Source organism: Leopardus geoffroyi, chromosome C3, assembly GCF_018350155.1.
Source record: "Leopardus geoffroyi isolate Oge1 chromosome C3, O.geoffroyi_Oge1_pat1.0, whole genome shotgun sequence".
In the NCBI taxonomy this organism is placed as follows: Eukaryota; Metazoa; Chordata; class Mammalia; order Carnivora; family Felidae; genus Leopardus; species Leopardus geoffroyi.
Genome location: NC_059338.1, coordinates 71,386,277 through 71,412,531, shown reverse-complemented (window position 1 = coordinate 71,412,531; position 26,255 = coordinate 71,386,277). Strand labels below are relative to the sequence as shown.

The following is a 26,255-nucleotide window of genomic DNA, read 5'->3' as shown; positions in this document are numbered from 1 at the left end:
CGACCTGATGGCTAGGGAGATGAGGGGCCAGGCCTGGCGCAGCTCTCTCTTGAGGTCCCAATCTCCACCCTCCCATTGGATCCATCCAGATGCCTACTCAGCCTGTCCAACTCCAGAGCGACCTCATGGCCCAGGGTCCTGGGGCAAACAGGCAGGCCCCGGGAGTTCAGGCCACCCAGGCCTGCATATGACCTCATGTGGAAAGGCTAAGCGGTGGCCACAGCACCAGCTGGGACCACTAACAGGTGCTCTGCCCTGCACCCCCACCACTTGACTGTCCACTGCCTCCGCCCTGCAGCCTACCCAGGTACAGCTGGCCACCCTGGCCCAGCAGCTTTCTGAGGAACCAGCAGGTGAATGGTGGGTCCTGGGGCCAGCCAGGCGCAGGGAGGCAGTACCCATGGTGGGAGGGACACAGCTGGCACAGAGCTGCTGGGGGTAGGCCTGGGAAAATAGACTTTATTGGCTCCCAGGGAATGGGAGAGCAGGATCAGAAGTGGACACACTTAGGACCCAGAGACCGGCATTGGGGAGCAAGGTGCCAGGCCTGGCCAGGCCTTGGTTTCCCTGAGGACAGACACAAATGGTGGCCTCACTGCACAGCTGCTCAGAGCCGCCCTGGCAGAGGGGTGAGAATGTGGGCCCCCGGTGCTGGCAGTGCCCTTGGCTCCCGGCACGGTCTGAGGGTGTCATCTCTGGGGCTTCGGGGGCAGCCGGCACCTGCTCCCACACCGTGCTTCACTTCCGGGCCTGTTCGTAGTTGTGGGTGAACCAGGCACAGGTCTCCTTCACAGCTGCAGAGGTGGGCGGGTGACAGGTGGTGGCAGGTGAGGGCCGAGGCTGCGCTGACCTCCACTGGAGGAGATGCGGAGGGTGGAGACCCCAGGACACAGGCAGTCACCCCTTCTGGGTCCTGCCTCCCTGACAAGGGTTTGGACACCAAATCTACAGGGTGTCTTCAGCTCCAAGCAAGGAAGCCACTGCTTAACGAGGGGCAGGAGTGACCCAAAGCCAAGAAGGAGGGGCTGGGAGGTCCCAAGGGATGGGGTAGGAGAGCCACGGGAGGGCCGGGGGCTCACCCTGCTTGAAGGGTGTGAACCGGAAGTCGGGCAAGTAGGTCCGAAGCTTCCCGTTACTGGCCGTCTTCTTGAACTGCCCATCTGACTTGCTTGTATCAAACTAGGTGCCCAGTCAAGGCCACAGCACAAGGGGCACCCGCCCCACCAGCCTGCCCTTGAACCTGCCTTTCCCAGGGGAACTTTGGGGACAGAAGAGCGCCCCTCCTCTCCAGCTGCCAGGAGAGAGCCATTCTGCATCCATCAGCCCCACAGCGTCCTGTCCCAGAGCCAAAGGATACAGTGACCTCCCCGTGGAAGTCCATGGCCTCCACCACGGCTTCGGCTGCCTCCTGGATAGAGACCTCATCCTCCTCGCCCACTGTGGGGAGCGGGGGGGACCAACAGCCAGGTGAGGCCTCCTCCACCCGGCCTTGCAGCTACCCAGCCCCCCGCCACACTCCCATTCCCAGCCCCAGCTGCCCTCGGCACAGACGTGGGTTCTGCCCCGGGGCAGGGGCAGTGGGGCCACAGGGTGCCCACCTGACAGGATGATGGGTTCCACCTCATCGTACTCCCGCAGGACCCAGATGAAGAGCCGAGCCAGGTCCTGGAAGTCAGACAGGGTCAGAGGACACAAGTCACGCCCACCTGGAGCCACAGGCCACCTCTCTTGGGTGGCCCTGTTCGGTGAGGGCACAGCCTGGGCTCCCCGGGGGGAGGTCTCTCCCTTTGGGCAGCTTAGCCACCCCAGCCTACCTGACAGAGAGTGTCTTATCTTTCACTGAGCTCAGAGCTGCACCCAGCGACTCCCATGGGGCCAGGCACCTATAGGGACCCAGCGAGGACCAGTGGCTGCTGCTCCAGAGGCTCAGCCTGGACCCTCACTCCTTTCTGGGGCTCCCTCACACTATGGCCTTCCCACAGCCAGCATGGCAGGCCAGGGAACGTTCTAGTAGAGAGCTAGGCCCAGTCCTGCACAAACCAGTGAGTAGATGAACTGCCTCCGTGGCTTGCCAGTGCCCCACACCGTCAGGGCTGAGCCGCTGCCTGCAGATTCAGGGAGGGGGCAGGTGTCAGAGGGGACTCCACCAGCCACCCCCCATCCCCCCCCGCCCCCCCCCCCCCCCCCGGACCTCACCAAGCAGGCACTCACTCTTAGCCAGGTGCACCTTGTGGATGAGGCCGGGCAGCACGTGGCCGTCCTCGATGTTGAAGTTGTCGTGGGGCCCGAAGACGTTGGTTGGGATGACGGCGGTAAAAGTGCAGCCGTGTTGCTGGAAGTAGGCCCTGCAGGGTCACAGCGTCTCTTGCGGCGCTCGCCTGGGACCGCTGACCCCACCACACCCGCCCTGGCCTCTGAGCGGGGGGGAAAAACCGAGGCCCGAAAAGAGAGGACACGATGCTTGGGAGCTGTGCCAAGGTACCCACTGGGCCCTCCTCCCTTTTCCTGTCCGGCCTCAGCCGGGCCAGCGGGCAGACGACCTGTTCTGCACGTCGATCATCCTCTTGGCGTAGGAGTAGCCAAAATTGCTGTTGTGCGGCGGCCCATTGTGGATCTAGGGGAGCAGAGGCAGCCTTTGCTTTCCTGGCCCCGCCCCCACTGGCCCCGCCCCCCGTTGGCCCCGCCCCTCACCATAGTCTCGTCAATAGGGTAGGTGGTCTTGTCCGGGAAGATGCAGGTAGACAGGCAGGAGACCACCTTGCGCACGCCCACCTCGAAGGCCGAGTGCAGGACGTTGTCGTTGATGTGAATGTTTTTCCTCTGGCGTGGGGGTGAGGGGGGTGGGCAGGGAAGATTCAAACCCCTCTGAATCTGCTGGCAGGACCCCAGCCCTTACCTGCTCCTCCAGGGACAGAAGCAGGACACACCCCGGCCCCTCCCACGAGGGCAGCACCTGAGCCAGTTTATCCTAACTGCTCCTGGGGACAAGGCTAGACCTCCCAGCATAGACCTCCCAGCAACCATGCCCCCTCTGGGCCTGTTACATCCTAGGCAGGCAGTCCTTTGACCCCCACCCTTGGGGCCGTGGGGCGGGGCCGGCTGGAGGAGAGGACCACATTCCCTAGCTCAGGGCTGGGCCTCACCCTCACAGGCTGCTGAGGGCAGGCCCGATCTAGCCCCCAACAAGGGTGGAGAGAAGGGGCCCCTCCACTCCCCTAGCCCAAGGAGACTACCCAACTTTACCAGCCGGTAGCAGTGAAGCTTTGGGCAGCCCCACCCCTACCCAGACCCCACTTTCCCCAGACCCTGGGATGAGACTGGGCATGAGATGGCCCAGACATTTGGAGGTGGAGAGGCTTTGACTAGGCGGCCTTCTTGGATGACTGGCCTGAGACAAGGAAAGCCCTGGGGTGGGGCGCCCCGGGGCAGAATCTGATCTGAGCCTCTGCCATCCCTGCGCCATAAAGACCAGATGCCCAGCAATGGTGGGTCCAAGCCTCAGGGGCGCAGCCTGGCAGGAGCAGGGCTATAGGCAGAACCTTGCTCCCCTCCTGCCCCTTCCACCACATCCCAGGCCCCCAGGTCAGACACCTCAGACCCAGAGACCAGCTCACACCTCTGTGCCCCAGAATGCATGGTAGGCCTGGTTTAGCGCAGCTGGACCAGAGATCCTGGGAGCAGAAGGGTCTAGAGACCTGGGGGGGCTCAGCGGGTAGAAACCAACCCTATCGAAGTCAAACAGCAAAGGCTGGCTATTCTCAGTTCCTCCAACCCACAGTCAACTCCATGGCTTTTCCTGTGGGGCCAAATGCCCCCACCCACCTGTACGCCCATCTGCCTACAAAGCGAGTGTGGGTCACCGGGGACCCCACGGGGACTGCCCCCACCAGGCTGTGCCAAGCCCTGACCCTCAGGGACTTCCTGGGGCTGACAAATGAGCATGAAAACCCAACAAGAAGTTCCCAGTGCTCCACGGGCCCTCTCACTTACCCAGAAGTCCAAGTTGTATTTGATATTCCGGAACAGGCCCCCCACCATTGCAGCAAGGTGGATGACATGTGTGGGCCGGACCTTTTCAAACAGGGCTCGGGTCTGTGCAGCATCCCTGGGAGGAGCCGGAGAAGGAACTAGCACCCTGGGGGTGGGGTAACGGGGGCAGGAGTAGACAGGGCTGATGGCAGGAAAGGCTGCCACAAAGGAAAGTGGCCCGTGCAGGCACTGGCTGGTATGAGGGTGTGGATCTCCAGAAGAGATAGGAGGATGTTTGCCTAGGAACAGAGCTGCACACACCCAAGCCAGGCCAGACACCTGGCAGGGAGGACCCAGACCGGAGGCTACCAGGCTCAGGGACAGGCCTGGCCTGGAGCTCTGGGTCTAGAGAGGGTGTGGGTGAGTGTGCTCCAGGGATGGGTCCACTTACGTGAGGTCAGCGTCCTTGGAGGAGACGAACACCCAGTCCTCTCCAGGCAGCCCAGCTCCATCTGCTACCACCTCTTGGATGGCTCTGCCCACCAGCCCGGAGCCACCTGTCACTAGGATTCGCACTGACCCCCCAGGCTCACTCATGTCGGCTGCACCTGTGGGGGCAAATGGTGGGAGGCATACGGAGCCCCACTCCCTGGAGATGTCCCTGCGTGGGGTCACTGCCCTTGGTTAGCACTGGGCCCCAGGGCAACAGTCCAAAGGCTAGACCGAGGTTTCCTGGGGCAACTGGGACAGGATGAGACCCGCAGGGGAGGAGAGAGAGCCTGCTGGGGACCACCCGAGTCTCCCCCTCCCCGCCCCATTCCCTAGGAAGCCTTCTGCCTAGAAGCTCACAGGCCATAGACAAGGAAGAGGAGAGTCCGTGTTTGCAGTCCGGTGCCCAGTGGCAGCCAGCTGCTCCAGGAGAGCCTCTGCCAGCCTAGTTCCTCCTAGGCAGGTGGCACTTCCGGCTCAGAACTGGACAAGCCTCGGGGAGCCACCACCCTCGAGAACCCTAGCCTAGGGGCTGGAAATCTGCTTGGGGCCCCAGAGGACGGCTCTGACCCAGCTGCAGGGCCTGATGGCCAGCATCAACCGGAGGGGATACTGCCGCGACATCGGCTGCTCCCGACCGCGCCTACAGTCCAGCAGCAGGTCGGTGGGAAAACACCACCGCGGCCGGGACTCCTCCCACGCCCCGTTCCTCTCCCAGATCCCCAGGACACCTCCACGCCCTCGGAGTCCCCACACCCCTCAGGGTTCTGCGGCTGTCACGGAACATCCAGGGCCGGAGCCGCAGCTCGCCACGCCGGGTCCCCGCCGGGACCCTCGGCGCCGCCGCGCGGCGTCTCACCTGTGCACTGCCCCACCTGCCCGTCGCCCGAAGAGCGGCTTCCGGCAGCGGATTGAGCGTCCAGCCGCGTGCAGGGGCCAAGTGGAGGGGGCGGAACCGGGAGGGACCCGGCGGGCACTCCCGCGGCACTCTGGGAAATGCAGTCCCGGGGGCGCCCCGGGCGCTGCCGGGAAGTGGAGTCCGGGAACGCGCAGCCGCCTGGGAAATGTAGTTCTCGGTGCTCCGCCTCCCCGAGGCCTCAGGGTACCGGACAGAGAGACCCCGTTTGCTCCGCCGGGGCGGGTGGGTGGTGGGAGAGCCGCAGAGGCCGCGTGTACGCGGAAACTCCGCAGCATCAGAAAGGGGGAGCGGCAGGCGCCCGGCCGCGGCTGCAGGACAGCGACCGGCCGCGGGCCGGCCTCGGGGTCTGAGACGCGAGTTGCGGGGTCCGAAGGGCCGACCGCGGCCGGCGCGCTGGCCGGCGCCGTCCTTCGAGCGCCGCGGGGACGGGCGGGTCTCGGACCTCTGGGTATCGGGGTGAAAGGTCGCGTGGAGGCCCACGGGCCTTCTCTCTAAATGCAGATATTTAACAGCAACCGACCTTGCTAACACACTGGCAAACAGAATGTGCTGTGCCCTCCGACCTTGACAACATATTATTATGAAAATATATTCCATTTAAAAAACATCCATAAATTTGGGGGCGCTTGGGTGGCTCACTGGGTTAGGCTGGCTCAGGTCATGATCTTATGGTTCCCCGGTTAGAGGCCCACCTCCGGCTCTGCGCTGACAGCGGGGAACCTGCTCAGGATACTCGCGCGCGCGCGCGCGCTCTCTCTCTCTCTCTCTCTGCCCCTCCCCTGCTCCTCTCTCTCTGTCTCTCCCCTGCACGTGCTTTTTTTTTCTGTCTCTCTCTCAAAATAAATAAACTTTAAAAATAAACAAATTTTATATACCTAGAAGTCAAGAAACTATCAGAGACGGACCAATAATTAGCACTGCTGATGGGGTGCCTGGGGGCCCAGTCCCTTGAGCTTGGACCCCAGCTCAGGTCACCATCTCGAGGATCGCTCTGCTGTCAGCCTGTCAGTGCAGAGCCGGAAGCCCGTTTCAGATCCTCTGTCCCTCTCTCTCTCTGTCCCTCCCCCAGTTGCGCTCTCCCAAAAATTAAAAAAAAAAATACCGCACTTCCCACACTGCTGCATAGTCGTCCTATATAATTTAGTTTTCTTGTCTGCATTTCACCAGTTACTAAGCCGGATGTTATAATCAAAATTTGTCACATAATTTGTATTCTTTTGACCATAATGCCACATCAGACGGTCTTTCCTAAGTCTTTGTAGTTTTCTGGTTTTGTTTTTTTGTTTTTTAGTTTGCTTCGATTTGGAGAAACTGCTTTGCTGAGGCCGTAGCAGCTGGAATTGACAAGAAAAATCCATAAAGCAGTACTTAGATTCAGAAATGGACCGTGGATCTTTACAGATCACATTCCCATACTCTAAGAGGGTTGCATATGGTAATGTATTGGTATTGCAGAAAATGCTAGCAAATGCTTTAATTCAGATTTAAAATCGTCCCCCGCTACGGAGTGTCATTTACTATCACAGCAGTGCAGTATTTCGTAAGCTCTTTCACATTTTCTAATGCTGGAATATTATAAAGAAGACAAAAAATAGCAAACGACATCCAATTTACAATTCTTTAAAAAAAAAATTTAATGTTTATTCATCGTTGAGACACAGACAGAGACAGAGTGTGAGTGGCGGTGGGGGCGGGGGCGCAGAGAGAGAAGGAAATGGAATCCGAAGCAGGCTCCAGGCTCTGAGCTGTCAGCACAGAGCCCGATGCAGGGGCTTGAACTCCTGAACCGTGAGATCGTGACCTGAGCTGAAATTGGACGCTCAACTGACTGAGCCTCCCAGGGCACCCCTATTTACAACTCTTCTTGGTAGGTATAGTTTCATCTATAACAATCAGAAAATCATTTCTACTAAAATTACATTTGGGCTTATTTTTGTGAGAATGTTCTCCTTCGTGGTCATGCAAACATTTTTGTTTCTCGTTTCCATCTCACATATTTATGGGAATGTAACTCTTGTGTGTTTCATGTTCTGTTTCTGTCAGTTTAGAAAAACACTTTCTCTAAAAGTAAACAATCCATTTTAAAATTACGTTTGAAAGTGGAATTATCAACCTTAGCTCTCTTTAGGGTTCAGTCAGCTTTACAAATATCAGAAACAACCAATAACAGTTCATATCAAATCGCTGAGGCAGCACGAATTCAAAACTGATCTTCTTTTCTAGGAAAGACAGTAGGTTCTTGTGAGCACCTTTTGTGTGCCTTCTCTCTTAGAGCTTCCACATCTGTTCAACGCCAAACCTAATTCCTTTAGTGTTTAGCCCCAGATCCCGGGATGTGTCTTAGGCAGGGAGAGATTCAAGGTCAAAATCGATCCATATTTCATCAAGCTGTTCTATCTCTGGGCCAGATCAAAAAACACCCTGATTTTGAGTTATTTTAAGGAGCATTAACAGTTAGCACGACTGAGGCCACACCTCAAGCACAGATAAAACGATGCTCCACAGATGACACAGTAATACATCTAGTTTTCCAGCCTAAGTTCTGGCTGGTTCACCTTTTTCTCTACTAACCATTTTAGTTCCATTTTCTTAGGTTTGCCTTCAACAATCTTTTAAATCCGTGCATATGACTCAAGGTTTTTTATTTTTATTTTTATTTTTTTTAACATTTATTTTTGAGAAACAGAGAGCATGAGTGGGGGAAGAACAGAGAGAAAGGGAGATAGAGACTCTGAAGCAGGCTCCAGGCTCTGAGCTGTCAGCACAGAGTCCAACGTGGGGCTCGAACCCGTGAACCCTGAGATCAGGACCTGAGCTGAAGTCAGATGTTTGACTGAGCCCCAGGTGCCCCCAAATTCAAGGTTTAAAAAAAAAAAAAAAAGCTTTTCACTTAAGTCAAAACCTGAGCCACTTCAAAATGAGTAAAATCAGTGAAATACTTATCAAGTTTTCATTTTCATTTTTGGAAGTTCATCATTATAGATAATACACATTGGTTGTTGGGGTGTCTGGGTGGCTCAGTTGGTTAAGTGTCAGACTCTTGATTTCAGCTCAGGTCATGATCTTACAGTTTGTGAGTTTGAGTCCCGAGTTGGGCTCTATGCTGACAGCATGGAGACTGCTTGGATTCTCTCTCTCCCTCTCTCTCTGCCCCTCCCCTGCTTGCTGTCTCTCTCTCTCTCTCTCTCTCTCTAAAATAAAAAAAAAAAAACAAAAAAATTTTGAAGAGCAGGATATCTGTGGGTTGTACAGGGGAAGTTGAATGGTGGAGGCACTTTGGTAAGAAAAAAGGTAAACTAGCGAGTCAGATCTTTCTTGCTTTCCTTCCTGTTCCAATCTGGGGTTTTAAGAGTACCCAGAAATTAATGCAGGATTTGCAATAGTGGCTGAGGAATATTTTGCAACTCATATTTCATATTCATATTGCATATTGCATATGCAACTCATATTTCAATTCATATTTCTCTTAAATCTGCATATATGTACGCATAGATGAAACACGCATTTGACTTAAGGAAAGGACTGGGAACAAGCAAAATACGGTTTTAGGGATTGATTTAAAAAATTATTGAGGGCAAGTAGATACCACTGGCACCGATATGGTTGGAGAAAATAAAAGTGAACAAGCCAGAAATTTTGACCAAAAAAGCAGGAGCATTTTTTGTGCGACATGTCATGTCACAGGGAGACCTGATTTTAACTGTACTGATCATGATGACATTCTCTAGATCAAACACAGTATTTTCTGGATCTGCCCAAAGCTGAAACGTCTTGGAAAACCACATCACATTTGACCTTGTCATCAGCCTTGGACATGTGATAGGAGTGCTGACTATGGGCTTCACATATATTTAATTTAGATACTGGAAGGCTGAAGACCTAAGCAAGACAGCGGAAGGTTCCCAAAGAGCAAATCATGGTCCCAAGTGGCAAACAGAGTTACTTTTTTTTTTTTTTTACTTTTTTTTTATGTTTATTTCTGAGACAGAGCATTAGCGGGGGAGGGGCAGAGACAGAGGGAGACACAGAATCGGAAGCAGGCTCCAGGCTCTGAGCTGTCAGCACAGAGCCCGACACGGGGCTTGAACTCAGGAACAGTGAGATTGTGGCCGAGGCCGAAGTCAGACGTGCGACCAGCTGAGCCACCCAGGCACCCCAATCTTGTCCATGTTTTAAGAGAGGCAGTTCTGTCTCCACTCAGGCATCTGTAAGAGGCCTTGTCCTCCAGGAAGCTTTCCTTGCCTTGCTGAGGGGGCCCAGGGGCACAGCCCCTTTTCCAACTTCTGATTGTTACAATTCCCTGTGAGTCCTCTGCTCCCTGCATCTCACCCCTTGTGAATATCGTCCTTCCTCAACTTCCTTCAGATTTTCTTTTGCTTCCAAACCCTTGCTCTGGCTGGGCTATAATGATAGTCATCACAACCCAGACGTGGGCTTAGGGTCCACCTTGCAATGCAGGGAGGGGCAGCTGCCAGCCGCTAAGCAGAGGGTGGGTCTCTGAGGCAGTGTGACTGGTCCCCTTCCATGGCGTTTCTCATCTGCCACTAAGTTCTCATGGCAACAAGGGCTCTGCAGCCAGACTCCAGCATCAGAGAGCTAGTCTGGGGGGGGAGGGGGGAACGGCAACAGGAATTAACTCCCGCAGGAGCCTGGTGAGCAGAGGCGGGTGGCCCTCCCACAGTGCTAACCCCCCAGGCATCCTCACAGTGTCCTTCCTGGGAGCCGGGCCTGTAAGAGAAGCCATGCAACCCCAGCGAGGTTTTGGATGGAATTGAGATTAAGCATATGCTGTTTCTTGGGCGCCTGTGCTGGGTGAAGGTGGCATTTCTGGAGGCCTCAGCCAGGACAGCCCCCACCGCCCCTGCAGATCCAGGAAAGGCTCTATTCCCAGCCAGCCCCCCTCTCCTCTGCGGGGAGCCCAGGGTCCCACTGACCAGCCCTGCTTCACGGGTCCCCCAGGCCTGTGCTGAAGGTTGGGAGAGGTCTGGCTCTGCTCTGACCCCTTAGCTTCAACATCATCCTATTTCTAAGTCTCTTTGAATTCTTTTGAAGTCATCTCTACCCCCAGCGTGGAGCTAGAACTCATGACCCTGAGATCGAGAGCCACATTCTCTATAGAGCAAGCCGGCCAGCCAGGCGCTCCCTAAATCTTTTTTTCTTTGTTTGTTTTTAAGTTTATTTATTTTGAGAGGGAGGGAGAGAGTTTCAAGCAGGCTCCTTGCTGTCAGCACAGCGCCCAGTGTAGGGGTTGAACCCACGAACTGTGAGATCATGACCTGAGCCGAAATGAGGAGTCAGATGCTGAACTGACTGAGCCACACAGGCACGCCCCCGCCAAGTCTCAAATAGGGATGGGGGGGTTCTGTGCAGTCCTGCTTTGCTGGCCAGCTGACAACCTGCATCGCGTGATTACATTGTGTGTAACCTCCTATGTATCATGAGGCCATCGCTTCAAAGTTTACTCATACACCACTCACTGTGGCTGCAACACTCATTTCTTTTCTTTCTTTCTTTCTTTCTTTTTTTTTTTTTTTTTTTTTGAGAGAGAGAGAGTGCGTGGGGGGAGGGCAAGGGGAGAGAGAGAATTCCATGCGAGCTCCGTGCTCCGCGCAGACCAGGATGTGGGGCTTGATCTCATGACCACAAGGTCGTCACCTGAGCTGAAATCAAGGGTCGGAAGCCCAACCGACTGAGCCCCCCCCCCAGGCACCCGTCGTGTCTTTTCAATACAATTACTCTCAAGACACTTTTCTCCGACAGGACACTGTGTACAAGGGCGGGGTGTTTAACTCGCTTTATGGGGATACTGGCTCACCATATGGAAAAGAATCAGATTCCAACATCTCATAATATTCAGAAATAAATTCCAGATGGCTGGAAGACCTAAGCATGGAAAGTAAAAGCGTTAAACCTCCCTGAGAAAAGGGACACCCAGCCAGCTCAGTCAGTGGAGCCAGCGACTCTTGACCTTGGGCTGTAAGTTCGAGCCCCACGTGTGTGTAGAGTACTTAAAAATCTTAAAAAACAAAAACTCTCTCTGAGAGGAACGGACAGTGAACATCACAAAGGAAAAGAGACCCCAGGGCACCAGGGTTAGTGAAGGGCACACAGAACTGTGGAGAAATAAAGGCAATATGTTTGCAGTACACGTAGCAGGCAAATGATTTGTATCCACCCTAAAAAGCTCCTAGTCGCAAGGAAAGAGACAAGCTCAGTGGAAAAGCGGGCCAAGGTCATTTTAGTCCGTTAACAAGAGGCTCAAATGGCTAATAAGCACGAAGGATTGGCCTGACTAGCAAATCAGTCGGTTCACTGAAGCAGCTGGAGGGGTGAGACCTGGGGGGAGGAGTGCAGGGGAGCATTGGGAGGATGGAGATGTTCTGTCTGGATCGTGGAAGTCACGTAGGAGGATACATTTGGCAGAGCTATTTATCACATGTATTCATTAAAAACAAATGCATCTGCTGCTAAGTTAGGTCTCACTGAATTTGAGAACAAAAACCAGGATGCTGCTTTTCACCCCTTAGATCGGCCAATTTCAGGCCAGATAAGGGTTGGTGAAGCTGCAGGGAACGGAGTCTCCCACTGCGATAGACAGACCGAAAGTTAGGACAGCCACTGAAAAGCCAATGTGGCAACACGCTAACACTAAAATCTGCACATTTGGATCCCGTTTCTAGACCTGTCGCCTAGAGAAATCCTTGCTCAGACACGGAAATACCGTACGCGGATGTGCTCTCTTCCATCACTCGCAACAGAGAAGAGTAGAAAACACACGGAACGTTCATCAATAAGGAGGGGTGGGGAGCAGTGTAGACACACGGCGGAATGCAGTGGGAGTGGGTGGACCAGACCCACTGTGTGTTAACATGGGGTGATTCTAAAACAATGCCGAGTAAAAGCAGCCAACTGCACAATGACTGGCACGCCTGTTCCGTGAGTGCTCAAAACGCACGCACATAGCGATACCAACAACTGTGCTCCTGCCGCGCCTGCCCACACTTTCCAGCGGCTCCCGGGACTGGCAGGAGATATGCTCCTGGCTCCTGCGCGCTCCTAACGCTGTGCTCCATTCGCTACCAGGGGTCCTCTGCACCCCCTGCAGGCGGGGCAGGAGCGCCCGCGGCACCGCCGTGGCTTCGGTAGTTCCCGACCGGCCCGCCGCCGCCACGTGGCCCGGCCCGGCCGTTCGACACCGGCTCTTCCGGGGGGGAGTTGCGGGGGCCGATTCCGCGGGACCGTGTCCGGAGCCTACTTGTGCCCCCGCAGCACGAGCCGCACAGCCAGGTAAGAGCGCGGCCCCGGCTGCTGCGGCTTCCGTCTCCACCGGTAAGGGCCTTGCGGCGCCGCGGCCGTCGGCTCTCACCACCACCGGCTGCCCCGGAGCGGCCGCGAAGAGAGGCCCCGGGCTCCGCCCGCTGGAGGCGGGACCCGCGCTCCACCCGGCGCCGACGCCAGCGTCTACAGCTCGCCGGCAACGAAATCCCTCGCGCGCATCTACGCTCGGGAACGGGCGGCACTAGGGGTGCGGGAGCGCGAGGGCCGGACACCGGCCTCGTCTCGGCGGCGACGCGCGCGCACACGCGCCCGGGCGGAAGTGCGCACCAGCGAGAGTCCGTCAGCCCCGCTGCACCTAGAGCGGCCCCGGAAGTTCTCGGGGCTGGGCCTCGGCCAACTTCCGGCCGCGGCGTGCGGGCGGCGCTGCGGGCTTTGTCGGCGGGCCGTGCTTTTACCGCTGGTCGCCGGGTGAGTGGGTCATGTCCGGCGGGGGACGGGCGCGGGGGCAGTGGGGTCCGCCAGGCCGGCAGGTGTCGTGGGTGCCGCGCTCGGCTCTGGGCGCGGCCCGCCCCGCGCGGGAGTCCCGGAGCCGGGGCTTCGGTGAGCCCGCCTCCGAGCAGCCGTCGCGGCCTCCCCCGCGCGGCTGCCGGGGCCGCACCTTCTCTCCCTGGGGGCCGTCATGGGAGCAGATATTCGGGTCCCAGGCCGTGGAGCCTCCAGCTTAAGCGCCTTGCGCCGCAGTGCTCAAGTCGGCTAGCTCCTCCGGGGTGACCTGGGGGAGGAGGTGAGGGCTGCAGGTAGCGCTGCTGTTGCGCTCTCAGCCTGTCCCCTCTCTCTGGGGCCTCTGTGCTGGTGGGGGTGCAGAGCCAGCACCCCGTGCCCTGGCGGGGGTAGGGTGCAAAGGGAATTGGGCCTGAAGAATTCTCTGGCGTGGAGAAGTGGTTGGCTGCGCTGTTCTAGCTCTTTCCTAAGGGTTCCCATCCCTCTAGAAGTCTTTATCAATCCCAGTGGCTGACTGCTGATGTCAGGAACGGTTTACCCTCGCCCCCTCCGTCCCCCCCCCTCAGAGACTGGTTACTTCATGGTGTCGGGATCCTCGGCCGGGGGCACTCCTGAGGTTTCCCAGGAATGTTAGCGGGAGGCAGGCTTGGAACTCAGCGAGTTTGTGTGTAGAGGTTGTGCTCATAATCGCTCTTTGGCATGTCTTTTTTCCCCGTGAGCCAGTCCCAGTGAATGATAGAGATAAGTGTCTCTTGCCCGCATGGGATCCGAGATCCTCATCTAACCTAGTCTTCAGGTGATAGCTTGCTCTCTGTCCACAGATACGGAACCTTTGACCCTGTTAGAGATGTAGTATTGTAACTGTGTTCACGACGCCAAGAACCACAGAATCTCTCTTATGGGAAACGTGGAGAAAAATTAGGGGGAGGGATTGCTCTGTTTTTTCACAAGCCTGCACACGCAGCCCCAGCCTCTCCTGAAGTGCTGGGGATGGATGGCTGACTCCTGGAAAGGTCTTGGGGGTGATGTGGAGACAGGACGGAGCTGAAAAGGCCCAGACAACAATCGTGAGCCACAGATGGAAGGGGCGGTGGGGGAAGCAGCTGACCCAGAGGGGGGCAGTGCCATCAAAGCGGTTCAGGGAGCCGTCAGGCATGTCCACTGCCGCCTCAGGTCGTGGAAGGTGACCGGTGGAAGGTCACTGGACTTGTCAGGAGAGGAGAAGGCCATCAGTATCCTCGGGCAGAGCCCGGGGAGCAGGAACCAGAGGACTGTGGGGTGGGGAGGAGGGGACAGCAGCTAGTTTGGCCTGAAGCCAGTCACCTGCCTGGACCTCCTGGGTAGTTGTGAGGCGAACACGAGGAAACTAGAAACAAGACATCTTGCGGAGTGACCGGCATGTACCAGCTTCTCCGTTTCCTTCCTAATTACAGAGGTGCAGGCTCTCCAGGAGCTGTGCTTCGTGTCTCAGTCAGCTAGCTCGGACAGCGTAGTGCTTCCTTTCTTCAGGCTGCAGACAGCGACTCTGGGAGCCTGTGAGCCCAGGGCCACGGTACCCTTGACCAGTGCCTGCCTCAGTGCCCCTCTCTTTCCACCCCAGGGCCGTTTGGGATTGCTCACAGGTTCCTGCTCCAGGTTAAGATCCCACTTCTTTTCCAACTCCAAGGATTTTCCCTTCTCTCTCAACGTCAAGTGTGTATTTACACGTGTTACATTTTACCCAGCAGATTCTATGTGTTCTCACAGAAGGGTGGGCCATGTTAGCTCAGTGTGTTGTGGGGTCAAAAGCATGCTGTATTTTTACTTCCTTTTGTTCATTTCACTCAGGTTTCTTTAAGTGAAAGTGTATCAGTGTAATTTTGCTTGAATTCACAGAGGAAAACAGCTAAGCAGAAACCGAAAGAAGGCTGATTTTCAGATAAATGTTTATTCAAAGCAAGGTTTAGCTCTCTGATGTTAAGAAAAAAATATGAGGGGCACCTGGGTGGCTCAGGTCATGATCTCACGGTTTGTGAGTTTGAGCCCCTTGTCAGGCTCTATGCTGACAGCTCAGAGCCTGCTTGGGATTATCTCTTTCCCTCCCTCTCTCTCTGCCCTCCCCCCTGGCATGCACACGCGTGCTCGCACTCTCTTAAAAATAAACGTTAAAAAAATTCTGAAGACCATTAAAAATCATTTTTTTTTTTAATTTTTTTTTTCCAACGTTTATTTATTTTTGGGACAGAGAGAGACAGAGCATGAACAGGGGAGGGGCAGAGAGAGAGGGAGACACAGAATCGGAAACAGGCTCCAGGCTCCGAACCATCAGCCCAGAGCCCGACGCGGGGCTCGAACTCACGGACCGCGAGATCGTGACCTGGCTGAAGTCGGACGCTTAACCGACTGCGCCACCCAGGCGCCCCAAAAATCACTTTTTTTTTTAATGTTTATTTCTGAGACAGAGACAGAGCATGAGTGGGGAAGGGGCAGAGAGAGAGGGAGACACAGAATCCGAAGCAGGCTTCAGGCTCGGAGCTGTCAGCACACAGCCTGATGCAGGGCTCGAACTCACAAACTGTGAGATAACCTGAGCCAAAGTCGGACGCTTAACCAACTGAGCCACCCAGGTGCCCCCCCCTTTTTTTTTTAATAAAAAAAATTTTTTTTTTTGAAACGTTTTTATTTTTGAGAGAGAGAGAGCTTGAGCGTGGGAGGGGCACAGAGAGAGGGAGGGACAGATCCGAAGTGGTTCCAAGCTCTCAGCTGTCATCACAGGGTCCCAGGCAAGGCAAAAAACACATTTTTAAAGCTATTTTCTTGTAGACAGATGAAAGCGTGTTTGCAAGGAGTTCAACAGTCCTTTTAAGCATAAAAATCAGAGGACGTTACTTTCAAGACAAACAAAACCCCAACATTTTACTGCCACCTTTGTTAATTAGGATAAGTAAGACTTAATCTATAAGCTTACTTCTGTAATACTCATTCTACGTGATCTAAGCAAAGCATCCCGTAACGGCGACAGATAACACTTGGGAAAAAAAATCTTTTGCGTTAGGGACATGGGCCCTGGAGGAAGACAGATCGAGATTTGAACCTCAATGCTGCCTCTTACTAGTTTAGTGACCTTGGGCAATGGACTTTCTCCCTTAGCCTCTGTTTCCTCATCTGTAAACTAGAGTAAATACCCAGGGAACCCCTGCCTCATAAGGCTTAGAGGAGCGCGTGAGACAGTGGGAGTCAGGTGCTCGGCACTGTGCCTGGTGGGGCTCGAGGGGCCCTAATAAATAGTGCCCCTCCTCCCCTTCTGAGCTCTGAACCAATGAGGCATTTGAGCCCACTGCCGCCTTCCCACTGGCAGAGGCTGGGCCAGAGCAACAGTCAGACTGTGGCGCCCTTTGCCGGGAAGCCCTGGCGGCTCAGAGGGGAGGGGCCGGCCAGGCCGAGCGAGCCCGCCTGCTCTTCCCCAGCCCTCGGATCCTGCTGACTCCCTCCATCTCCGGGGGGCAGACAGCCCCAGGCAGGTGGGCAGAATACCTCAGGGAACGTGCTTCCTCAGGACACCAGGGGCGCAGCTTGGCACCCCAGGGGCATGGGGATGGATGTGCCTTTCGTGTCTGATCCGAATAGGGATTTGGTCACTACCTACGGTGGTGAAACCCTTCAGAGAACGAGGTGACATCTGTGTGGATGGACTGGAGCGTCGCAGGATATGTTGTAAATGGGACGGTTGCAGATGGTGAATGTGGTGTGATTCCGTTCTTATTTTTGAAAATCGTGTGTGCCTGAGTAAGTGGATATGTTTTTGCACAAATGCACGGCATTTGTGCAAGCAAAGTGTGAGCGAATGCGTATAACCAGAACAGCTAACGGGGGCAGTCGGTTGAATTGGTGGGGGTTTTTACTGTGTCTATATCGTCTACACTTTATTATTTGAAATACTCTTACAGTGTGTATCTTATGTTTGCAGTGGCTAAGAATTAAAAGGATGCAAAAGTAGAACAGGATGAAAAACTGAGCCGTATGGTCCTGATTTCATAAAAATACTAGTGCAGAAAAAATACCAGAGAGAAAATGCTAACTGGTAATCTTAGGTTTAAAGGTCATTTTATTTTTCTGTGTTCAGTCTTTGCATTGTCTCCATTTTCTCAGTTGGCATAATTTATCTCATACCTTTAAAAACTGACTAGTTGAAAGTAATTTTTGTAAGCAGGAGCAAGATATTTTTAAATCATGTTAGTGAGTTGGCTCAGGAGAACACGGTCAGTGAGCACCAGCAGGCCGGCCTCGCGTGGCCCAGGTCCGCGCTGTGCCGAGCGGCGCTGCTCCGGGGAACCGTGTTGGCAGACCTCACGCAGACATAGTGCCTGACACAGACTTGTGCGCAGCTCCTTGTCCTCAGCGCCAGTTACTGGTATGTGGGCTCAGTTTCTTTTTCATCATTGGGAGCATCGCGTCTGAGTTCGGGTTGTTTATTAGCGTTACTTAGGCATTATTCAAGGTGCCATAACAGAAATTCAAAACACTTGACTTCTCGTTCCGTTTCACCTACCTAGGCGGCTCTGGCCCTCAAGGCCTCTGGGAGCCTGGCTGCTTTGCCACATCCACATGTCACCATGGGTGGAGGTAGGGACCCCGCACACATCCGTTCCCTTCCCGTGTCATTGGCTGGAACCTGACCTCGGGACTCTACTGAGTGCAGTCGTTTGCTGGGCTGTCACGTGCCCGCTCAGATGTTAGGTGGGAAGCAGGGGTGCTGGGCAGTCTTCGGTCGGCCATAGCTTACCCTCTCCCCCACTGCTCTTTGTCCCACACACCAGTCACTTCCTCTGGCCCAGATGGGCGGGCGTGGCTTTCTTCACCAGGCGCCAGTGCGGTCGTTTGTACTCAAAACTCACGTGAGTCCTGGCCTCCCTGAATGCTACGCCTGCACGGGTTCCCAATGGAATCTGCCAACGTGTCCTGAACAGGCGGCCACTGAAGCAGTTCTAGGACCCGTGAGCCAGCAGTCCCACTCCTGGGTGTATACCCGGCAGAAGCGACCTGCATCTACGGGAGTGTTTACCGCAGCTTTAATTGTCGTCCAGACCACAGACACCTGAGGCGTTCGTGAGAAGTGGAGAAGTGAATGGTGACCTGTTCGTGCAGCGGTATGCTGCGTGTCACTGGAGAGCGTGAGCTGTCGTTGCCTGCCGTGGTGATGACTTTCACGGGCGTGGTACTGAGCCAAAGCAGATAGGTTTCTGGGGGAGCGATGGAAATGTTCTGGAAGTAGACAGTGGTGGTGGTTTTGCCATCTGAGGAATATTCTAAAAAACACTTGCTTGTGCACTTCAGGATGGTGAGTTTAGGGGTGCATAGGTGGCCCAGTCAGTTAAGTGTCCAACTCTGGATTTCCCCTCAGTCGTGATTTCATGGTTCGTGGGATCGAACCCTGCATCAGGCTCTGCGCTGACAGCAAAGAGCCCGCTTGGGCTTCTGTCTCCTCCCCAACTTGTGCACATGCGCACTCTTGTGCTGTTTCTCAAAATAACACATGTATAAGATTGTGAGTTATAACTCAAAAAAATGGGTGTGTGTCGAATAAAAAGCAGACACAAACACGTATGATTCCATTTAAATGAAATGTCGTGTTTGTATTTTTTCATTTTTAAGTAAACTCTGTGCCCAGCATCAGGCTTGAACTCACGTGCCCAAGGTCAAGAGTTGCAGGCTCTGCTGACTGAGCCATTAAATGGGCAGAGTTCTTTACTTACGGAAGTGGTTGCCCTTGGAGGGAGAGCCTTTGGGAAGACAGAAATGTTCTGCGTTGGCCTGGTGTTGTTAAACAGGTGTCACAGGGAGTTCGTCGAGATGTGTGCGCTTTGTACAAGTTGCGGTTCGCATCAAAGAGAAAATCGTGTTGAGAGGACGCCCTTCCTGGGCCAGAGAGCACGTGTTGCCTGGTCGCTCACTCTCCTTCTGCTCCTGTTCCACCCTGCCCCCAGCTTCGCCCTCAGAGGCAGGTCCTTGTCCTTGATGGCCACGTTGAAAATGGGTCTGGAGGGCATCCCTCACAGGTTTGCGCAGCAAGGTCTGCTTCCCACTGGTGCAGATTTGGGACAAGAAGTGATTGTTTGGGGTCACCTTGGATGGAGCTCCCTGGAAGTGGACTTACTGTGTAGACTTCTCAGGTGATACATCCGTGAGAGGGCTGGATCAGGCGGTGGCGTTGAAACTGAGGCTGCGGCCATTCCCAGTGGAGCTGTGGGGTTGGGACCACACTTCAGGTGCCCCAGATGGAGACAAGGACACACACTCTGGGTTCCTGTGATTGGCCAAGCATTGGCTGTGGTGTGGTAGGCATCTGAGACGGCCGTCCAAGATCCCTGGCCCCTAAGGTACACACACCTCCTCCCAGCTGCCTCGGAGGGATTTTGCGGTTGTATTTAAGGTCCTGAGTCAGCTGGTGTAAGGTGGGGAGGCTCTCAAGGTGGACTGGCCTAGTCATGCATGCCCTTGGAAAGTAGTTTTCTACAGCTGGTGGCAGAAAAGAAGTCAGGGGTTCTATGCACTGTTCCTGCCTGAAAGATTCAGGTGTCCCTGGGGGCTGACAGCAGCTTCCAGCTGACAGTTGGCAAGGACTCAGGGAAAGTCCTGTGGTTGTAAGGAACTGATTTCTATTGGCATCTGAATGAGTTTGGAAACAGGTTTCCCAGCACTTCGAGATGTGACCTCAGCCTGGCTGACACCTTGTGTGGCCCTGAACCGGGGTCTCAGTCACTCTGGGCTGCGCTCTGACCTTCAGAGGTGTGAGATGTCAGATGTGCCGTCTTGTGCTGTGTTTGTGGTGCATTGTCACAAGTGACGGACAACTAAGAGTGGGCCTTCAAAGGGAGGGTCGTGACCTTGTGGGGAGGCAGAGTCCTGCCTACAGTTGGTTCCCAGTGTGAGAATTTCAAAGCTGGGGATGGGAGTGGGCATGGCACCCTGGCACCCCTGACTGCACAAGCTTTCCCACAGCAACAGGCCAGCGGGATGCAGAGCTCCATGTAGGCCATCAGCACCCTGTGCCCCTGCATCCCCTTCCAGTTCTTACCCTCTCCCTAAAGGTCATCAGGGTCTTAGTTCTCCCACACGGATCACTTTTGTCTGTTGTTTTTTTTTAACTTGGTATAAACAGGACCCTACAGTACGAACTCTCTTGTGACTAGCTCCTTCTGCTGAACGTTGCGTCTTGAGATTCATCTTTGCTTTTGTATTTAGCAGGTTTCTTTCATTGCTGCGTATTATTCCCTTGTGGGAGTACTCCTCAGTCTATCCATCTCTGTTGGTTATTTTGGAGGTTATGAATGGTGCTGCTGTGAACATTCCAGCTCTAGACTTGGGCAGGGGAGGCTTGATGTCATTGAGTGGATGAGAGGGGTGGGTTTTAGTGCCCAGGTGGTGCCCAGGTAGTGCCCAGGATCAAGGGCAGTGTGACCGTATAAGAAGGGAGGGCCTGATGTGGGTATAGACAGGTAGGCTGGTAGATGCAGTAGGAGAAAGTTGACATTCTCATCTCATTGCTTCTGTCTTACTGAAATAAGCAAGGGCATCAGCTGAGAGGGAGGAGGGGGAGTATTGGACATTTGAGAAGAGAGGACAAAAGGGGTGGTCTTGTAGGAGGATGAGGAAAGTAGAGATTGCTGGTGGCTCTCAGGACCCTGGTAGGCAAGGGGTTGTAGATGTACAGAGAGCTCAGTTGGTGTAGATGCAGACGCAGAACGGGAAGCAAGTGGAATTTAACCCACATCGGGATTTTCCCACGAACGTGTGGTAGAGGAGGGGCAGGGAGAGTTAGGACTAATATGCAAGAAGATGGTTATAAAATATGACCAAAGATAAACACGGTACCATAGACCATGTGATCTAAGCTGGGTACAGAGGAAAGGGAGGACAGTGAAGGGGTGGCAAGGTCGATACATTTGTTTCTTTGGAAATATGTCTTAATTTTTTAATGGATCCAAGCCACATCCCTCCCCATTAGTCTGTCCCCAGAGTTGGGTGTTGGAGGTGGAACCCCAGAGAAGCTTTCTCACGTGGGTGAGGCAGGTGGCTGAGATGCATGCTGGGATGTCCGCATGTTGGGTGGGGAGTGTGAGCGGGGGAAACATTCCTCCCTCCCACTCTTTGGATGTGTGTTATCGTCCACTGCTCCAGCAGATTCCTGTCTGTTGATAAAGGGAAAAGATGATCTTTTCTCCTTTATTTCAGATTCTGACCTAGGAGCTTGTGACAAAGAAGGTGACTCTGGAGCCCGAATTTCTGAGGATGGAAATCTGCCTAAGACAATGTCAGAAACACTCACAGTGATGGATTCCCCTGCCACTGAGTCTCAGACACTCCCCGAACCCGGATTAGGGGAGCTGTTAGGAAACCCAGAAGGGCAGAACCTGCGGAGCTGTCCCCCTCAGGAGGGAGGTTTCAGGCAGGTGACAGTTACCCACTGGAAGATCCAAGCAGGAGAGGCAGCTCGGGTGGGCAGTAAATCAGGAGAAAGCCCAGTTCTGAGCTCAAACCTCCTCCTCCTCCAGAGAGAGCTTGTGGAACAGGAAGCCCACCAGTGTGAGACTTGTGGCCAGACCTTCCCATTTAACTCAGACCTTGTAGGACATCAGATTGCTCATTCTGGGGAGAAATCTTGCAGGTGTGAGGAGTGTGGGAAAAGCTTCAGCCAGAGCTCCCACCTTGCTGAGCATCAGAGAGCTCACACTGGAGAAAGACTCTATGTGTGCAACATGTGTGGGAAGGACTTCACTCACTACGCAGAACTGGCTGAGCACCAGAGGGCACATGTGGGAGGAAAGCCGTTCCGATGCGTGCAGTGTGGGAGAGCCTTCCATCACAGCTCAGACCTGGTTCGGCACCAGCGAGTTCACACCCGGGAGAGGCCTTTCGAATGTAAGGAGTGTGGGAAAGGCTTCAGTCAGAGCTCCTTGCTTATTCGCCATCAGAGAATTCACACAGGAGAAAGACCCTATGAATGTAACGAATGTGGAAAGTCCTTCATTAGGAGCTCAAGCCTTATTCGACATTATCAGATCCACACAGAGGTGAAACAGTATGAATGTAAGGAGTGTGGGAAGGCTTTCCGTCATCGCTCAGACCTCATTGAACATCAGAGAATTCACACTGGAGAGAGGCCCTTTGAATGTAACGAGTGTGGGAAAGCCTTCATTCGAAGCTCAAAGCTTATTCAGCATCAGCGAATCCATACTGGGGAAAGGCCTTATGTATGCAATGAGTGTGGGAAGCGTTTCAGCCAGACGTCAAACTTTACTCAGCATCAGAGAATTCACACTGGAGAGAAACTCTATGAATGTAATGAATGTGGGAAAGCTTTCTTTCTGAGTTCGTACCTTATTCGACACCAGAAAATCCACACTGGAGAGAGAGTGTATGAATGTAAGGAATGTGGGAAAGCCTTTCTCCAGAAAGCCCATCTCACTGAACATCAGAAAATCCACACTGGGGATAGGCCCTTTGAATGTAAGGACTGTGGGAAAGCTTTCATTCAGAGCTCCAAACTGCTTCTACATCAGATTATTCATACTGGAGAGAAGCCCTATGTATGTAGTTATTGTGGGAAAGGCTTTATTCAGAGGTCAAACTTCCTTCAACACCAGAAAATTCATACTGAAGAGAAACTCTATGAATGTAGTCAGTATGGGAAAGATTTCAGCTCGACCCCAAACTTTAAAAATAATCAAAGTGTTCACCAGGAGGGACTTCCCTTGAATAAGACCACCATACATTTGGGTGAGAAGTCTGCAGGTCACGGGGAATGTACAGCTGACTTATAAAATAGTCATTCTCCAACTCAGTGGGTGATGTTTAGAAGGGAGCGGCACGAGTTCACATGATTCCGTTCATGTGACTTGGGATGTGTCGGCGTTTTCCAAAGTCTTAGGCAGGGCTGCTTTCAGAGTGGGCTGTCCCCTACTGCCATGCAGCGGTGCTGGGCTGCTGTCCTCAGCTAGGAATGTGTGACCTCAGGAGAGCCACGAGACTGCACAAGTGACTCTGGGCTGGAACAGTGCTGGGGGAGGAGCTAGGTCTCAGAGAAGGTTCTGTATTTTATTGCACAACTACAGGTCACCCCCGAGTTAAAGCCTTTTTAAGGCAGAATTCTGAATCTAATCTCAGTACTTAAGAGAATATTACACAGTAAATTTTGATCTATTAAAGAGGCAAGTTGAGAAAGATCTTTCTTCTTTACAACCACAAATTGGCTCCCTGTTGTCCTTAGGATACTTCCCAAGCTCCCACTCCTGCTTTCTAAGACCTTTTTGCTTCCTGAAGTGGCATCCACTGCATAACCACCTGCCACGTGATTGGTGTTGTGGCAACGCTAACTGGTCGACGCTCCCACTTAGCCAAGCTGCTCCTCGTCTTTGTCCTTGTTTGAATGCTCCCTGCCCCACACCCGACTGACTCCTCAGGTATCGTGTCAGGCTCAGCCAGCTACTCTCCCTCTGTGCTTGTGTTGCTGGGAGCACTTCTGTTACTGCTCTTTGTTCTGTCAAAGTTACGTTGTTTATCTACTATCTGTTTCATCCTTACCCTATTGGTTCCTTAAGGACGTGACCATAGCTGACTGACTTATGTGTCCCTGTATCTGGTGCAGGACAATAAAGAGCACACCCCACATCTGTGTGTGATTGGCACCTCTCTTGCTTTGTCCTTTCTATACTGCTATGTTCGAAATTTTTGGTTCTTGTTTCGTAACAGCATCATTTACTGGTCTACAGGAAGTATCTTGTCTCTCAGCCCTGTTGATATCTTCTGCTTGTACTTAGAAGTTGTAAGCAACAGCTAGTGTAAGACTAGCACACCTCATATTTATTGCCTTTAGAGCTCACCCTTGACTTGTCCACTTGGTTTTGGGGAGTGCTGTCTTCGCTTGGTTGCCTGTGTATCTTTCTGATCCACTCTGATCCACTCTGATCCAGCACGCTGCACGAGGTTTTGTCTCGGTTCCATGATTGACCTCATCGCTTCTGGTCTCCCCACCTGCTTTCTGGCTCACTTTGTCATTTATTTGAAAATGTAGTGATTTAGAAGGACCAGTGCTGAACCCTAGGAAAACAGATGAAGCTGTTCAGTCTGCTGGGGAAGACAGATCACACACAGCGTTAAGTGCTGAAGTAGAAGTCCCCGGTTGTGTGGGACACAGGTAAGGAGGGGACTAGTTGGGCATGGAGGGTCTGGGACAGCTTCACAGAAGAGGTGATGCCGGGACTGAAAGAACCGTGACAGCTCGAGAAAGAGAGTGACCTGGAGAGGACCCTGCAGGACAGGGAGGTGGCGGACTCCTCTTTTGGCAGCTTTCATGGCACAGTAGTTAACAGCGCAGAACTTGACGGTTGTTTGCCTCTGAATTTCTTTTCTCTGACATGAACCAAAACGACCGGTTTTGAAATGACATAAACCAATTTTGTTTTGCCTGTGAGGGCAGATTTTGAGTTCTTAAATTCCAGCAACCCTAGAAGCCTCCAGGGGTAAGTGATCAAGAGGGGCATACAGCGCTGCATCTTCTGGAAAACTCCTCATCACTAGAGATGTTTCACGTGGTACAGAAGAGAGAGTACCGGACCACTCAAGTAACCTTTGGTGAGGTCCAGTTTGCATACAGTAAAACGCCTATTTAAAGTGTACAGAGTTTTGAGAAACCGTATACCTGTGTAACCACCGTTAGAATAAAGAAAAATAACATTTTTATCACACGGCATTGTTCCCTCTGGCCCTTTCCCAGTTAATCCTACCCTAGTCCCAAGTAACCGCTTTCCGTCAGCGTGGATTAGTTTTGCTTGTTGTAGGGCTTCACGTTAAATGGACCCGAACAGTGTATAATACCGCGTGTCTTCACTTCTTTTGCTTTAGCATGTTTTAAGGACTCAACCGAGTAGTTATGTGTTTCGGTATCTCTCTGCTGAGTAGTGTTCCGTGGTATGGACAAACCATTTGTTCTCATCCACGTGTTGATAGAAATTTGGGTTTCCAGATTTCTTACGAATAAAACTGCTATGAGCATTTGTGTAAAAGTATTTATTTGGAAGTGCCTTTTTATTTCTCTTCAGTGAATGCCTAGGAATTTACTTTCTGAGTTATAAGTGTGTTTTTAACTTTATTTATTTTTATTATTTATTTATTTAATGTGTATTTTTGAGAGAGAGAGAGAGAGAGAGACAGAGCGTGAGTGGGGGAGGGGCAGAGAGAGGGAGACACAGCTCCAAGCGGGCTCCAGGCCCTGAGCTGTCAGCACAGAGCCCGACTCGGGGCTCAAACTCATGAACCGTGAGATCATGACCTGAGCCAAAGTCGGACGCTTAACCGACTGAGCCACCCAGAAGCTCCAGTGTGTTTTTAACTTTATGAGAAATTGCCAAAAAGTTCTCAATAGTGGTTGTACCATTTCGTACTCCTGCCACACTCCTCTGAAACGTAATCCATTCCTAGTTGTGTGTGATGGTGTATTTGCGTTTCTAATTTGTATTTGTCCGCCCAGTGATAGCATTGAGCATCTTTTCGTGTACGTGTTGCCATTACCTGTCGTCTTTTGTGATGTGTCTACACACCTTTTGTCCATTTTTAAAAACTTCTTTTAATGTTTTATTTATTTTTGAGGGGGGGAGGGAGGGGCAGAGAGAGAGGAAGACACAGCGTCCAAAGTGGCCTCCAGGCTCTGAACTGTCAGCACGGAGCTGGACACGGGACTCAAACTCACCATGCGATCGTGACCTGAACTGAAGTCACGTGCTTAACCGACTGAGCCACCCAGGTGCCCCACCTCTTGCCCATTTTTTAAATTGGGTAGTTTGTCTTATTACTGACTTGTAAGAGTCTTTTCTATATTGTAGACAAGACTCTTTTTTTCCAAATATATATTCATTACAAATACTTTTAATCTTTGGCTTGCCTTTTCATTTTCTTAATGGTATCTTTTTTTCTTTTCCTTCAAATTTGTATTTAAATTCTAGTTAACATGTAGCGTAACAATTGGTTTCAGGAGTAGAATTTAGTGATTCATTACTTACATATAACACCCAGTGCTCAAAACAAGTGCCCTCCTTAATAGCCATCACCCATTTAGCCCAAGTGG

At 53.0% G+C, this 26,255-nt stretch overlaps 2 protein-coding genes across 3 annotated transcripts; one reads left to right on the top strand and one right to left on the bottom strand.

The window, feature by feature from the left end:
- Positions 1 to 439: 439 nt before the first annotated feature.
- Positions 440 to 7,004, bottom strand: GFUS (GDP-L-fucose synthase). Its single transcript, XM_045455650.1, has 11 exons — positions 5,318 to 7,004; positions 4,421 to 4,577; positions 3,991 to 4,105; positions 2,692 to 2,820; positions 2,541 to 2,614; positions 2,212 to 2,345; positions 2,041 to 2,105; positions 1,599 to 1,665; positions 1,358 to 1,437; positions 1,080 to 1,179; positions 440 to 794 (listed from the first exon to the last, which is right to left on the bottom strand). The coding sequence occupies exons 2-11, from the start codon at positions 4,564 to 4,566 to the stop codon at positions 739 to 741; spliced, it is 966 nt and encodes a 321-aa protein (XP_045311606.1). The 5' UTR covers positions 4,567 to 4,577; positions 5,318 to 7,004; the 3' UTR covers positions 440 to 738.
- Positions 7,005 to 12,566: 5,562 nt separating this feature from the next.
- On the top strand, positions 12,567 to 25,200 carry ZNF623 (zinc finger protein 623). 2 transcript variants are annotated; one of them, XM_045455615.1, is made up of 2 exons: positions 12,567 to 12,664; positions 21,368 to 25,200. In XM_045455615.1, exon 2 carries the CDS (start codon positions 21,445 to 21,447, stop codon positions 22,954 to 22,956), a length of 1,512 nt encoding a protein of 503 aa, XP_045311571.1. In that variant the 5' UTR covers positions 12,567 to 12,664; positions 21,368 to 21,444; the 3' UTR covers positions 22,957 to 25,200. The 2 variants fall into 2 exon arrangements, with proteins under 2 accessions (XP_045311571.1, XP_045311570.1); XM_045455614.1 differs by lacking the exon at positions 12,567 to 12,664 and adding an exon at positions 13,013 to 13,123.
- The last annotated feature ends 1,055 nt before the right edge of the window (positions 25,201 to 26,255 follow it).